This window comes from Microcaecilia unicolor, chromosome 8 (genome assembly GCF_901765095.1).
Source record: "Microcaecilia unicolor chromosome 8, aMicUni1.1, whole genome shotgun sequence".
Lineage (NCBI taxonomy): Eukaryota > Metazoa > Chordata > Amphibia > Gymnophiona > Siphonopidae > Microcaecilia > Microcaecilia unicolor.
This window is the reverse complement of record NC_044038.1, coordinates 4,668,582-4,681,816: the sequence shown is the minus strand read 5'-3', so window position 1 is coordinate 4,681,816 and position 13,235 is coordinate 4,668,582. Positions and strand designations below refer to the sequence as shown.

The 13,235-nt window shown below is 48.6% G+C and overlaps 1 protein-coding gene across 1 annotated transcript; it reads left to right on the top strand.

The window, feature by feature from the left end:
• The first annotated feature begins 4,741 nt into the window (after window positions 1-4,741).
• Window positions 4,742-7,321, top strand: FAHD1 (fumarylacetoacetate hydrolase domain containing 1). The gene is made up of 2 exons (XM_030212332.1): window positions 4,742-4,823; window positions 6,540-7,321. Exon 2 carries the CDS (start codon window positions 6,617-6,619, stop codon window positions 7,280-7,282), a length of 666 nt encoding a protein of 221 aa, XP_030068192.1. The 5' UTR covers window positions 4,742-4,823; window positions 6,540-6,616; the 3' UTR covers window positions 7,283-7,321.
• The last annotated feature ends 5,914 nt before the right edge of the window (window positions 7,322-13,235 follow it).

The following is a 13,235-nucleotide window of genomic DNA, read 5'->3' as shown; positions in this document are numbered from 1 at the left end:
AGCCCGAAGGGAGGCGATCTGCTGCTGCCTGCAGCGCTTTCACACGGAGGTGAGAGGTGCTGTGATTTCAATGCAGGGGGCCCGGCCCGGTGGCGGAAACAGGGGGGGGGGCAGGTGGAGGGGGGAGCGGCAGCGGCGGTGATGACATTGGGGGGGGGGGGCCTTGCCCCGGGCCCTGCCCAGTCTCTCGGCGGCCCTGAGTGGCTGTGGCCTTCAAGATTGCTGTGCAGTGAAGTACAAGGTTGGGAGTGGGGGAGTGTGTGGGCCAATCTGAGAGGGACTTCTGAAGAGAACCCAGTAGCACTGAAATCAAAAGTGAGCTCAAGGCCTGCTGCATTCACGCACCTTCGAAATAGGAAGCTTTATGTTGGAGGGACGCAGTAGGCGATATCTGGGGGGGGAGGGGTGTGTGCAAATGTAAGCATTGGGTCCTGACTGCAGACCCACCGTACACCACTGTCGCTGCTCTGCTCATGCACTGCAGGCAAAGTGTATTTTTTATGCTGCCAGTGTAGGCAAAGCAAACAACAAACTCTCATTCCATTCTGTAGCTTCCCACTATTCCAGAGCCTGTGGGATAGTTGTGCCTATCAACCAGGTGGAGATACAGAACTGAAAACTGAGCTGAGACATATCTCTTGGCATTCGGTCCAGTTCCTCAGTATTTTCTATCTCCAGCAGGTGGATGAACACACTTTACAGCCTCTGGTTCTGAGTGCTTTGCTCCTGGTCCAGTTGGTCAGCTGGTCCCCAATTGAGCTTTGAGGGTGGCTTGAGTCTGCAAAGTTATTTCTGGAGGTCTTCAGATTCCTGTCTAGTGCCCTGCGAATTTACTTTTTCCCTCCCTTCACCTCTCCCCATGTCCTATGGAGCTCTTCTTTTCTAGCACAACAACCTTTTAAAAAAAGGAAAAGGAAAGACATTTGCTGGAGAGCATGGGACAGAGTATCAGCATTTCTCATCTGTGGTATGACTTGTAGAGATTGAGCTTGTGGGGAGCAACTGGCAGTGGTAAGTCCAACTAAAGTTTGACTCACAACTGCTTGGAAGGCTGCAGTTTCTCCTCAATGGAGGAGGGTGAACAGTGGAGTGTCGCAGGGATCAGGACTGGGAACAGTGCTATTTAACATATTTATAAATGATATGGAAATCAGAAAAATGAATGAGGTGATTAAATTTGCAGATGATACAAAATTATTCAAGGTTGTTAAAACACGGGACTGTGAAATATTGCAGGAAGACCTTAGGAAATTGGAAGACTAGGCATCCAAATGGCTGATGAAATTTAATGTAGACAAATGCAAGGTGATGCACATTGGAAAGAATGATCCAAATCATAGTTACCTGATGCTAGGGTTCACCTTGAGGGGATCAGCACTCAAGAAAAAAATCTAGGTGTCATCATAGCAAATTCGCTGAAATTTGCTCAGTATGCGGCAACGGCCAAAAAAGCAAACAGGATGCTAGGAACTATTAGGAAAGGGATGGTGAACAAGACCAAAAATACTATAATGCCTATGTATCACTCCATGGTGCATCCGCACCTTGAGTATTATATTCAGTTCTGGTTGCCGTATCACAAAAAAGATATAGTGGAATTAGAAAAGGTTGAAAGAAGAGCAACCAAAATGTTAAAGGGGATATAACTCCTCTCATATGAGGAAAGGCTAAAGAGATTGGGGTTCAGTTTGGAAAAGAGATGAATGAGTGGGGATATGATTGAGGTCTACAAAATCCTGAGTGGTGTAGAATGAGTAGAAGTAAATCGATCTTTTTTACTTGTTCCAAAAGTACAAAGACTAGAGGACACTCAAGGAAGTTACATAGAAATACTTTTAAAACAAATAGGAAATATTTTTTCACTCAACAAATAGTTAAGCTCTGAAATTCTTTGCCAGAGGATGTGGTAACAGTGGTTAGCATATCTGGATTTTAAAAAGGTTTGGACAAGTTCCTGGAGGAAAAGTCCATAGTCTGCTATTGAGACAGACATGAGGAAGCAACTGCTTGCCCTGGGATTTGTAGGAGTATTGCCATGATTTGGGTTTCTGCCAGGTACTTGTGACCTGGCTTGGCCACTGTTGTAAACAGGTTACGGGGCTAGATGGACCATTGGTCTGACCTAGTTTGGCTACTCTTATGTATGTTCTGTGCAGGGCCGTGCCTAGGGTCTCTGGCGCCCCCCCCCCTCCGCAGACTATCAGTTGGCGGTGGCGCCCCCCCCCCCCCCCCCCCCCCCCCCGTGAAAATGATCGCTCACCACTTGCCACACTGACAGGAATTGTCAGCAATATTCTTTGAGAATTTACATCTGCTATCTTATTTTGCAATGTATAGCAATCTGTTTCTAAGTGGACATATTCCAAACACTAAAATGAAAATAAAATGATTTTTTTCTACCTTTGTTGTCTGGTGACTTTCTTTTTCTGATCATGCTGGCCCAGTATCTGATTCTGCTGCTATCTGTCCTCTTAACTCCGTTTCCAGGGCTTCCTTTCCATTTATTTCTTTCCTTTCCTCCTTTCTTCTTCATTTCTGGTCCTCAGCTTCTGCCTATTTTCTTCATCCATGTGCAGTTTTTCTCCTCTCTTCCTTTTCCCTCATTTCATCTTCTTCATCTTTCTTCCCTCCCATGTCCAGCAATTTCTCCTCTCTCCCTGAGCCCTGCCCTCCCAATCCATGCCCATCCATGCTTCTCTGTACCCTGCCCCCTCCATTCATCCTTTTCCAGCAATTTCCCTCTCTCCCTTCCATGACCGCCCCCCCCCTCGCATCCATGCTCTCGTCTCTCCCCTGCCCTCCCGCTCCCATTATTCAATTCAACTGCCTGCCCTCTTCTTTCCCCCCAACATCCCTTTTCTTTTTTTTTCTTTTTAAATTTACCTCCGTAGCAGTTCCGGCAGCGTCAGTGAAGGAGGCGGCGCTCCCGACGTCGCTAGCCTTCCCTTCGCTGTGTTCTGCCTTCTTCTGACGTCATTTCCTTGACATCAGAAGATGGCGGAACACAGCGAAGGGAAGGCTAGCGACATCGGGAGTGCCGCCTCCTTCACTGACGCTGCGCTGCCGGAACCGCTACGGAGGTACATTTAAAAAGGAAAAAAAAAGAAAAGGGATGTTGGGGGGAGGGCGAGCGAGGTGAGCATGGTGCGGCGGCGCCCCCCAGAGGGAAGCACCCCCCTGCCATGCTTACCTCGCTTACCGTGTTGGCACGGCCCTGGTTCTGTGCAGGGGCGGGATCCTGGTTCACAGCTTGGTTCACATTGTGCTGCGCTTGTGACGGGGTGAATAGTGACTCCCGTGGAGGCAGTTAAATGGTGTTCCTGCTTGCAAGCTGGGAATCCCGCAGGATGTGAAGGAAACAGTTGGTAGCAGCACCTCTTCAGATTTGGCGCATCCTACTAATATGCTGGGGTCGTCGGGCTCTCCAGCAGGGTCAATGCATAGTTTGATGCAGGAGAGTGCAGGAGCATATGTCATTTTGTCAGGGACGACTGGCAGTGCGGAGCACAGCTACCATTTTACAGCCTCCAGGCCTGACAGCATTCAGTCGCATCAGGATCTTTGTTTTCTTCAGAGTTTGTCCCTGCTTCAGTAAATAGACCTGGTGTACAAGCAATACAAACTCTGAAGGTCTATTTACTGAAGCAGGGACAGTTAGAGACATCTTTTCAAAGCACTTAGCCTTCCAAAGTTCCATAGGTTTCTATGGAACTTTGGAAGGCTAAGTGCTTTGAAAAGATGCCTCTTTGTGTTGCTGCAAGAAGCTTCAGCTTCTTGCCCCGCCGCCCCTCCGACTCCTAACAGATCTCGTTTAGACCTCCAGGAGTGGGCAGGTGAGGCTATCTCTACTTCTCCCTCCTTATCTGATGGGCTATAGCACCACACACCTTCATTCATTCGGTCCAGAACCTTACAGTCATGGGCCCTAGACTCCCTCCCCCCAAGCACAGTTTCCCCAGGGACTTGGGAGGCAAAAGACCTCTGCAGACTGAAATGAAGTGCAAACCACAGCACTGTCACTGGGCTTGCTCTTTGCCAGGTAGTTTTAGATTTGAGTAGATAATGTCAGTTAATAAGTAGACAATATTGTTTGAGAGCTTGTGAGACAAAAAAAAAATTCATCCTGGTCTGATTAGACTCTCCGGAATACCATAATTAACTTAGGTTATCAATAGAAATAAAAGAAAATAAGACAGAGAAAAGAAAATAAGATGATACCTTTTTTATTGGACTAACTTAATTTTTTCATTAGCTTGACGAAGAAGGGCAACCTTCGAAAGCTAATCAAGAAATGTATTAAGTTATGTCTTATTTTCTTTTCCGTGTTTTATTTTGTTTGATTTCTATTGATTACCTTCATTAGCTTCGGAAGATAACCCTTCTTCATCAGATCGGAAATAATTACCTTAGAAATCATTTGCCATGTCTTTATGGATCTGATTGGCTCTTTGTTAATCTGTATGTAAAAGGATTAGTCTAAACGAAACAAAGTATAGACTGTTAAATATTGTTTCTTATACATTTTTCATAACGATGCTATTCTTTTTCTTTGATAAGCATAGTAGGAAGTTTAACTTCACAATGTCCTACACTTGATCTGGCAGAAAGGTGTCGTCGCTACCGCTGTCAGTAGTACCACCAGGGGCGCCCGACCAAGCTTCTCTGACGTCAGGCTTGAGCACAGCTGTTTAAAGAGCCGCCAAAGGGGGCGGGGCTAATGACGTAACGTTTAGTGCGGGGGAGGAGCCTTTGTGCAGGGCACCGGGCGGAAGTGCTGCCTCTGGGCTGGTGTCCTCTGTGCTTTCAGGCTGATTTGGGTTTGGGTAAGTCTGCCACAGAAAAATACAATGCTGCTGCTAAATTTAATGCACTGCTCTTGGATGTTTCCTTGGAGCTGTCAGAACTTTGTTATAATCATAAGACTCTGAGGACTAAACTAAAACATAGCAATAGACGTAGTAGTGGGCTTAGGTTTAGGCGTTTCGGTATTGTTTTAGGAGAAATTTCGGGGCAGAGAAATGAGGAAAGAGGGTTGAGGTCATCACAACAAATGTTTCGCATTCTTTTAGGCAGGTACCTTAGAGGTTCGACTGTGTGAGATGAAGACAATAAAAGGAGCCAATAAAAAAAAAAAAATGTATTTGTCTCTCTGGATAGTTTAGCATTGTCCAAAGAGTTAGTCTCTGGTGTTTAATACTGTCACACTGCATTATTTAATTTGGGCAGATTAGGGAAATATAAGTGGTGGGCAATACAGCAGATCCAGGGACTGGTATAATATGGTCTCTGTTTAAAACCCAGTAAGATTTATATAGCCATATTCTATGCATACTGCAAATGCTTCTTATAAGCACCTGCTAATACTGCGTTATATAATCAAAACTGCCCCAGGACCACTAACCGTATGATTACTACTGCATTTATATAGCGCTACCAGACGCACGCAGCGCTGAACATTTGACATTGTCCCTGCTCAAAGAGCTTACAATCTAGGTAAAACAGACAGACAAGGGAATTACAGGGTAAAGATAGGGGCAAGTCTGTTTGTGGTTCTGGGTTTCCCCTCATTTCCCTTTTGTGTCATACATGTATCTGTTATGAGCTAGTCTATTTTATGTATCTTGTAATTTTTTTTAACCTCCCTTACATTTTCTTAAGATAAGTGGTATTTCGAATAAATGTGAGACAATCTGTTGAAGTGTGAGGCCATAGGTTAGGAGTTAAATACAAGTGCAAAGTTCAAGGCCTGTTACACCTACTGCCACCTTTGCACTGATTTGAGGAAGGTAGTGCAAACAAGAGATTTCCCAGACTCCTAAAGGCTTAAAACACAATCATATGACCTGTAGCCCTTTCTGCCTCGCCTCACCCCATGCCTGGAATAAACTCCCTGAGCCCATACGCCAGGCCCCCTCCCTGCCCATCTTCAAAGCCTTGCTCAAAGCCCACCTCTTCAATGTCGCCTTCGGCACCTAACCACCATACCTCTATTCAGGAAATCTAGACTGCTCCCACTTGACACTTTGCCCATTAGATTGTAAGTTCTTTTGAGCAGGGACTGGCCTTTTTTGTTAAACTGTACAGCGCTGCGTAACCCTAGTAGCGCTCTAGAAATGTTTAGTAGTAGTACTGTAGCATTGTTGGCACCTCCTGGGGGACAAGAGAGGGAGCAAAGTGACTGCAGAGGCAAGAAAAGAAAGAAAGGTTCCATCTGAGGACAGTCCATCATTAAGCATATTTTGGACAAGAGATTGCTAACACAAATTAGCATATGGTGGTATTCGGTTAAGTACTGATGAATAGAGGCTGTGTGGCATGGTTATTTAATTTGTGTTGACCAGCAGCTGAAGTGTAACACCACACTTAAGTTTGTGTAGGAACGTGCCTTGAAATAATGGCACTTCTAATGAGACCTAGATTTATTTCTGATGAGCATCAATTAAAGGGACAATGAGAAAATACACACAGCTTGCTCTAGGAATGTTTATATGGCGATTGTGACCAATATTGTCTTTGTGCTGATAACCATATCTTTTTAGGAACCAACAAGAGCAGTGTGTCAACCCCTTTTACAGTACACCCACAACACAGCAAAGAAGAGGGTGTTGCAAACCTGATGGCGTCTTCTAGAAATCTGACCAGGTTCTGGGAGTGGGGCAGAAAGATCATCTGTGTGGGAAGGAATTATACAGAACATGCCATGGAGCTAAAAAATACCATCCCAACTGAGCCAGTCCTGTTCTTGAAGCCGTCGTCCGCTTATGTGAGGGAAGGAGCCTCAGTTCTAATTCCTTACTACAGCAGCAATTTACACCATGAAGTAGAACTGGGGTTAGTGATTGGAAAGTTGGGGAAGGCAATTTCCCAGGAAGCTGCAATGGACCATGTTGCAGGCTACGTGTTGTGTTTGGATATGACAGCCAGGGATATACAGGAGGAGTGTAAGAAAAAGGGCCTCCCCTGGACGTTAGCCAAAGCCTTTGACACATCCTGTCCTGTTAGTGACTTTATACCCAAGGAAAAGATACCAGATCCACACAATATAAAAATATGGCTGAAAGTAAATGACAAAGTGAGGCAGGAAAGTAACACCGCCTCGATGATCTTCTCTATCCCCTATCTCATTAGTTATATTAGTAAGATAATAGCACTGGAGGAAGGGGATCTCATTTTGACAGGAACTCCAAAAGGAGTTGCTTCTGTTCAAGAGAACGATGAGATGAAAGCTGGTATTGATGGTATTCTTAGCATGAAGTTCACAGTGAGGAAACAATCACACTGATACTAAAGTGCACTGTGAGAACATGAATAAACTTGCAAAAAGAGATCTGTACCCTCTTTAGAACAGAACCCATAACAATGTTGGTCCAAAAAGCCTGCAAAACTTCCAGATTTTCCAGGACCAATATGGATAGCAGAACAGTGAAATAGGAGAACATGTTTTAAGTGAAGATTTCAGCATAGATTAACAGGTAACTTTGTATAGGGTATCTATACAGAAAATTGACATTTAGGACTAGATTCTATATATGGCACTGAAAAAAAACACGTTTAGCACATTCTATAAACTTTGCTTAAAGTTAGACACAGGTTCTAGAATACGCGTAGTGCCCGTTCCTGCGACTAAATTTAGTCACAACCATTTACGCAACTAAAACCTGGTGTAAAAGCACATGATTAGGCAATCGGGCACATTCTGTAACACTGCACGTAAATTTTAAGAACTCCCATGGCCATGCAATTTATGCGCATCTCTTTATAGAATACGCTTGCGTGTAAATCCTAATTAGTACTGATAATTGTTCACATTCAATTATCAGCACTGATTGCCTTGTTACCCAATTAAGTTCCACGCACAAATCGGCTACGCGTGCTGATCTGCGCATGGAACTTTAGTTGCCGTTTATAGAATCTGGGGGTTAAGGTCTGTATGTTCCAAAAATCCTTAGAGTCTTAGAAAAGGCTTGGTGAACACAGAACTTTTTCCAAAATAAGGATGGCACTGCAAAAGCAGCACCTATAAGTGCCAATGGGAACAACTATTTTAGGGAATAAAAAAAAGAGAAGCGGCCTTAGAGAGTTTGCACATGTAAGTAGTACTACATGACAGGTAGAAGTGGCAATTAGAAACTAGCAAAAACCAGATTTTAGAAATCTGGACATCCATGGGGAAACTGATCAAGAAAGAAACTGTCACCCAGAACTCAAATTTTTCACTTTGAGATGGCTTTGAACCCCCAGTGAGAGAAATAACATTTTCACCTCAAGCTCTCCTCCAAAGCATAGGTCCAAAAGAGAAGTACGTTGATTGCTATAGGTGACTCGGAGCAGGTGCTAATGCCAAAGGAGAAAGTTTCCAGGATGTGTGTCTGCGTTGCCTTCTAAGTACAAAGTACACATGTGTAAGGATAGCCCGGAAGATACCTCTTTTTAAATTCCTGCATGCCATCACATGTGTGTATAGGTAGCACCTGTTGAAAAACTGTGTAAATATGCTTCCATATCATCAAGCTGATCAATCCATAGACTGGTGGGTTGTGTCCATCTACCAGCAGGTGGAGATAGAGAGCAAACTTTTGCCTCCCTATATGTGGTCATGTGCTGCCGGAAACTCCTCAGTATGTTCTCTATCTCAGCAGGTGGTGGTCACACACAGCAGCAGCTCTGGCTAGGCCTCCAAGCCTAATCCTTAGGTTTTGTTGAGGCCTGGGGTTGAGGGCTCTTTTGAGCAAGTGCAAACCTGGTGGTGCCAGGTCCCTCCTTTTCTCCCCCCTCCCGCTGGCTCCGTTTAAAAAAAAAAAAAAAAAAAAAAAAAATTTTAAACGTCTTTAAAGGCGTTTAATTCGACGTTTCTTTAAACGTTCATTGCAGCTACTCACTGGGACACCAGTTCGTTACAGCTCGGAGCGGCAAGCAGGTAATTTTACCTTTTTATAGCGGGCAGGGGGTTCCCCGATTCTTCTCCTTGTGGCATATGGCGTCGGAGGGCGAGGGCGCAAAGGGTCGCTCCCCGGATCGCTGGAGCGCTTCTAGAGGGGATGCGGGGGTTTTACAACCTGATTCGCCCTTGATGGGTGACAGTTTAGTGACCGATGAATGTCCCGGTCGTTCCTCCGGCGTGGCGGTTTTTTCCCGCCATAAACGCCCATCCCCCGCTCCTCGCCTCCGCCATCTTGGCCGGCCACGCGGCTCGGACGGCTTCTTCGTGGGCCGTCCTTGAGGTTGGAGACATTAATGCCATGAACGCCCTTAATTTGGGCGACGGCACAAGCGGCTAAAGTTAAGCGCCGTTCTTCCCGCGCGGCTCCTTCGCGGAGTTTCGCGCCGGACGCCATTTTGGATGCGCAGCATGTCTCTCCCCCGCTATTGCGAGCGCCGGTTGAGAGTGCGTCTAGGGCTGTTGCCCAGGCTGCGGAAGTGCACAGTCTGGGGGGTTTCTCCCCCGAGTTTGTTTTGCTGCTGCATCAGGCTTTCCTCATGCAAAACGCTGCCCCTGCTCCCTCTTCTGATAAAGAGGTTGAGGTTCCCAGAGGTAAACGCCCTCGGGTTGATTTCCAGGCCTTGGAGGACTTTGTCTCCTCCGATGTAGATGAGGGCAGCGTGTCTGAGGTCTCCCAACGGTCCTTTGCGGATTCCTTGGAGGAGATAGATCCCCGCTCGGATGGAGCGGATGACCCCTCTGCAGCGCGGCTTTTTAGCCCAGAGGATTTGCCCAACCTGTTTTTACAGGCCATGGACACTTTGAAGATTTCCTCTCCGGAGGACGTCTCTCCCTCAGCCCCTGTTGGCTCTGCCATTATGCTGGGGACGAAGCGCCCGCCTAGATCCTTCCACGTGCATGATGCCATGCACACCTTAATTGCGGCTCAATGGGATGTCCCGGAAACGAGCCTTAAAGTGGCTAGGGCTATGTCCCGCCTCTATCCTTTGGCTGTGAGTGAACGTGAGGCCTATCTGTGGCCTACCGTGGATTCTTTAATCACTGCAGTGACTAAGAAAACGGCGTTGCCGGTGGAAGGTGGCACGGCCCTAAAGGACGCCCAAGACAGAAGATTGGAGGCGGCCTTAAGGTCGTCCTTTGAGGCAGCTGCTTTAAGTTTGCAGGCCTCAGTTTGCGGCTCCTATGTGGCCAGGGCGTGCCTGACTATGGTGCAGCGGGCTTCCCCCTCGGATCATTCCTTGAGGGCTGATTGGCCGGCCCTGGAATCGGGCTTAGCCTATTTGGCAGACTTGCTGTATGATGTCTTGAGAGCCTCAGCTAAAGGCATGGCTCAGACAGTCTCTGCGCGGCGGTGGCTTTGGCTGAAACATTGGTCTGCTGACCACGCCTCTAAATCCCGCCTGGCTAGATTGCCTTTTAAAGGCAAGCTGCTCTTTGGGGTCGAGCTGGACAAAATCGTGACCGATCTCGGCACGTCTAAGGGCAAGAAATTACCAGAGGTCAGGGCTCGGGCTAGTACTCGTCCCGGTACCTCCAGAGGACGGTTGCTGGAAGCCCGTCGGTACCGCCCGGGCAAGTCGGGTTCCTCTGCCCCCTCTTCCTTCAAGAGGAATTTCTCCCCCAAGCAGCATTCCTTTCGCAGAGACCGCCGTCCCGGAGGTGCTCCCTCCGGTCCTCCCCCAGGGTCTCGTACCCAATGACGGGGCCTTGGTCCACGTCCCAGTGCAGATTGGAGGACGGCTGTCCTCGTTTCTGGGCGAGTGGACCTCTATAACTTCAGACGCGTGGGTGCTGGAAGTCATCAGAGACGGCTACAAGCTAGAGTTCTGCCAACCCTTAAGAGACGGGTTTGTACTCTCTCCCTGCAAGTCTCCGGTCAAGCTGTGGCAGTGCAGCAGACCTTGGACAACCTGATCCGCCTGGGTGCGGTCGTTCCGGTGCCAAAAAATCAGATTGGCAAGGGACGTTACTCCATTTACTTTGTGGTTCCAAAGAAAGGAGGTTCTGTCCGGCCTATCCTCGACCTCAAAGGGGTCAATCGGGCCTGGAAAGTGAGGCACTTTCGCATGGAGACTCTCCGCTCTGTTATAGCGGCAGTGAAGGCAGGAGAGTTCTTGGCTTCCTTGGACATCAAGGAAGCGTACCTGCATATTCCCATCTGGCCTCCTCTCCAACGCTTTCTGCGTTTTACAGTCCTGAGACGACACTTCCAGTTCAGAGCCCTCCCTTTCGGGTTGGCTACTGCTCCGCGGACCTTTTCCAAAGTAATGGGGGTCATAGCGGCCTTCCTGCTAAAGGAAGGAGTACAAGTCCATCCTTATCTGGACGACTGGTTGATCCGAGCCCCCTCTTATGCAGAGTGCGGCAAAGCTATGGACCGGGTAGTTGCTCTTGTGAGCTCCCTGGGATGGATCATCAACTGGAAGAAGAGCCAGCTGCGCCCGACTCAGTCCCTGGAGTATCTGGGAGTTCGATTCGACACCCAAGTGGGCAGAGTGTTCCTGCCAGACAATCGGATTGTCAAGCTTCAGGCTCAGGTGGACTAGTTCCTAGTAGCCTCTCCTATTCGGGCTTGGGACTACGTGCAGCTGTTGGGCTCTATGACGGCCACGATGGAAGTAGTGCCCTGGGCCAGGGCTCATATGAGACCACTACAGCTATCTCTGCTGCTGCGCTGGACTCCGATGTCGGAGGATTATGCTGTGCGCCTTCCCGTGGACCCAGCAGTGCGCAAGGCGCTGAGCTGGTGGACGCAGACAGACAAGTTGTCTGCAGGATTGCCTCTGGTGACCCCGGAGTGGATTGTCGTCACGACAGACGCCTCTTTGATGGGCTGGGGAGCCCACTGCTTGGGAAGGACAGCGCAGGGGCTCTAGTCTCCTGCAGAGGCAAGTGGTCTATCAACCTCCTGGAACTCAGAGCCATTCGGTTGGTGTTATTGGAGTTCATCCCGGTACTGGTGTTGTAGCCTGTACGGGTCCTGTCGGACAATGCCACGGCTGTGGCCTATATCAACCGCCAGGGAGGTACCAAGAGCGCCCCTCTAGCCAAGGAGGCTATGAGTCTTTGCCAGTGGGCGGAAGCGAACCTGGAGCAGCTTTCAGCGGCCCACATTGCCGGAGCCATGAATGTCAAGGCTGACTTTCTCAGTCGCCATACCTTGGAGCCCGGAGAGTGGCAACTATCTGCTCAGGCGTTCTTGGACATCACGAAGCGCTGGGGCCAGCCGAGCCTAGATCTGATGGCGTCATCGGCCAATTGCCAAGTGCCGCGCTTTTTCAGCAGAGGACGGGACCCTCGATCCCTGGGAGTAGATGCTCTTCTCCAACAGTGGCCGACACAAGAGCTCCTCTATGTGTTCCCGCCCTGGCCCATGTTGGGCAGGGTGCTAGACCGGGTGGCAAAGCATCCCGGCAGGGTAATCCTGGTGGGTCCGGATTGGCCCAGACGTCCCTGGTATGCGGACTTGATCAGGCTCTCAGTCGACGATCCTCTGCGGCTGCCTGTGGAGCAGGGCTGTTACATCAGGGTCCCGTGGTGATGGAGGATCCCTCCCCCTTTGGTCTTACGGCCTGGCTATTGAGCGGCAGCGTCTGAGAAAGAAGGGCTTCTCAGACAAGGTTATCGCCACTATGTTGAGAGCGAGGAAGCGCTCTACTTCTACTGCTTACGCCAGGGTTTGGCGTATCTTTGCAGCGTGGTGTGAAGCAGGCTCACTTTCTCCCTTCACTGCTCCAATTTCTTCAGTGTTGGCGTTCCTGCAAGAAGATCTGGAGAAAGGCCTGTCGCTCAGTTCCCTTAAAGTCCAGGTAGCGGCTCTGGCTTGCTTCAGGGGCCGCCTGAAGGGTGCTTCCCTGGCTTCGCAGCCAGATGTGGTGCGCTTTCTCAAGGGAGTTAATCACCTGCGCCCTCCTCTGCACTCAGTGGTGCCTGCATGGAATCTCAACCTGGTGCTAAGAGCATTGCAGAAGCCGCCTTTTGAACCCTTGTCGAGGGCATCTCTGAAAGACCTGACGTTGAAAGCAGTCTTTTTGGTGGCTATCACTTCAGCCAGAAGAGTTTCCGAGCTCCAGGCGCTCTCATGTCGAGAGCCTTTTCTGCAGTTCACTGAGGCAGGAGTGACTATTCGCACAGTGCCTTCCTTCCTGCCCAAGATTGTTTCTCGCTTCCATGTGAATCAGCAGCTCTGTCTCCCTTCCTTTCGTAGGGAGGACTACCCAGAGGAGTACTCTGCTCTTAAATATCTGGATGTGAGACGAGTCATCTTCAGATACTTGGAAGTGACCAATGATTT